This window comes from Octopus bimaculoides, chromosome 24, assembly GCF_001194135.2.
Source record: "Octopus bimaculoides isolate UCB-OBI-ISO-001 chromosome 24, ASM119413v2, whole genome shotgun sequence".
Lineage (NCBI taxonomy): Eukaryota > Metazoa > Mollusca > Cephalopoda > Octopoda > Octopodidae > Octopus > Octopus bimaculoides.
The window spans coordinates 11,097,834-11,098,723 of record NC_069004.1 but is presented as its reverse complement, the minus strand read 5'-3'; the positions used below and the strand labels follow the sequence as shown (position 1 = coordinate 11,098,723).

At 31.8% G+C, this 890-nt stretch overlaps 2 protein-coding genes across 2 annotated transcripts in view; both read right to left on the bottom strand.

Annotated features, from left to right (window-relative positions):
* LOC128246988 (solute carrier organic anion transporter family member 3A1-like) overlaps nt 1-890 on the bottom strand; it is a 9,844-nt gene that overhangs the window by 1,792 nt on the left and 7,162 nt on the right. Inside the window, exon 4 of the mRNA XM_052976514.1 lies at nt 600-754. Coding sequence (XP_052832474.1) covers nt 600-754 — 155 coding nt within the window. The remainder of the gene's footprint in view (nt 1-599; nt 755-890) is intronic.
* LOC106872352 (cGMP-specific 3',5'-cyclic phosphodiesterase-like) overlaps nt 580-890 on the bottom strand; it is a 14,355-nt gene continuing 14,044 nt past the window's right edge. Inside the window, exon 5 of the mRNA XM_014919316.2 lies at nt 580-754. The gene's annotated coding sequence lies outside the window, so the exon portion shown is untranslated. The remainder of the gene's footprint in view (nt 755-890) is intronic.

Sequence of the window (890 nt, the reverse complement as noted above, 5' to 3'; positions counted from 1 at the left end):
ATATATATAAATATATAGTTTTAGGGAAAAGAACCAAGTTTCAAGAACTCCTCGATGAAAATCCACTATCACATATAGAAAAATTAATAATTAAAAGCACAAGAAATGAGTATAATATTGTGCTTTTAATTATTAATGTGTGTGTATGTATGTATTTATGTATGTATGTATATATGACATTATGATGTGTCATACGCGGTAACGTAATCATTTTTTTTCCAAACAGACGTATCTTATATAATGTAAGACGTTAATTTGTGTCATAAGCAGCAAAGCATAGATTACCATAGGAACGTATTTAAGATGTGTCACAAGTAACAGTGTATTCATTCTCATATCAATCTATTTATCCCATAATATAAAACTGAATACAGAACCTAATGGACCCAGTAGCGTTCATAGCTAAGTCACAGAAAAATGGACAGCACCAGGATCATAATTACATATCTTCTAGCCTGGCCGAGTAAAAACGGAAGAATTAACGAAAAATGATGTGTTATCTTCAGACCAGAGACTTATGTATGCAACAGTGTGGACTCTGCTAAAGGCATCTAAAGGATGGGTAATGTACCTAATACTCCGTTTATTTTGGTACTCACCTTATAACTAAAAGATAACCAGCTGGAATACTCGCCATAGCTATGATGTTATTAATAGTCGAAAGTCCTATAAATATATTTCTGGCTTGACATTCAAAGGAACATAGACCAGCCGTTGCTGACATTCCAGGGATTCCATTGCAGTTGGTGAAATTCTGTAAAAGAGGGAAAAATACAAAAAAACGGTAATGAATGAAAAGTTCTACTACGTATACATACATACACACTCATATATAAACATGTACACACATACATACATACATACATACATATATATATATATATATATAT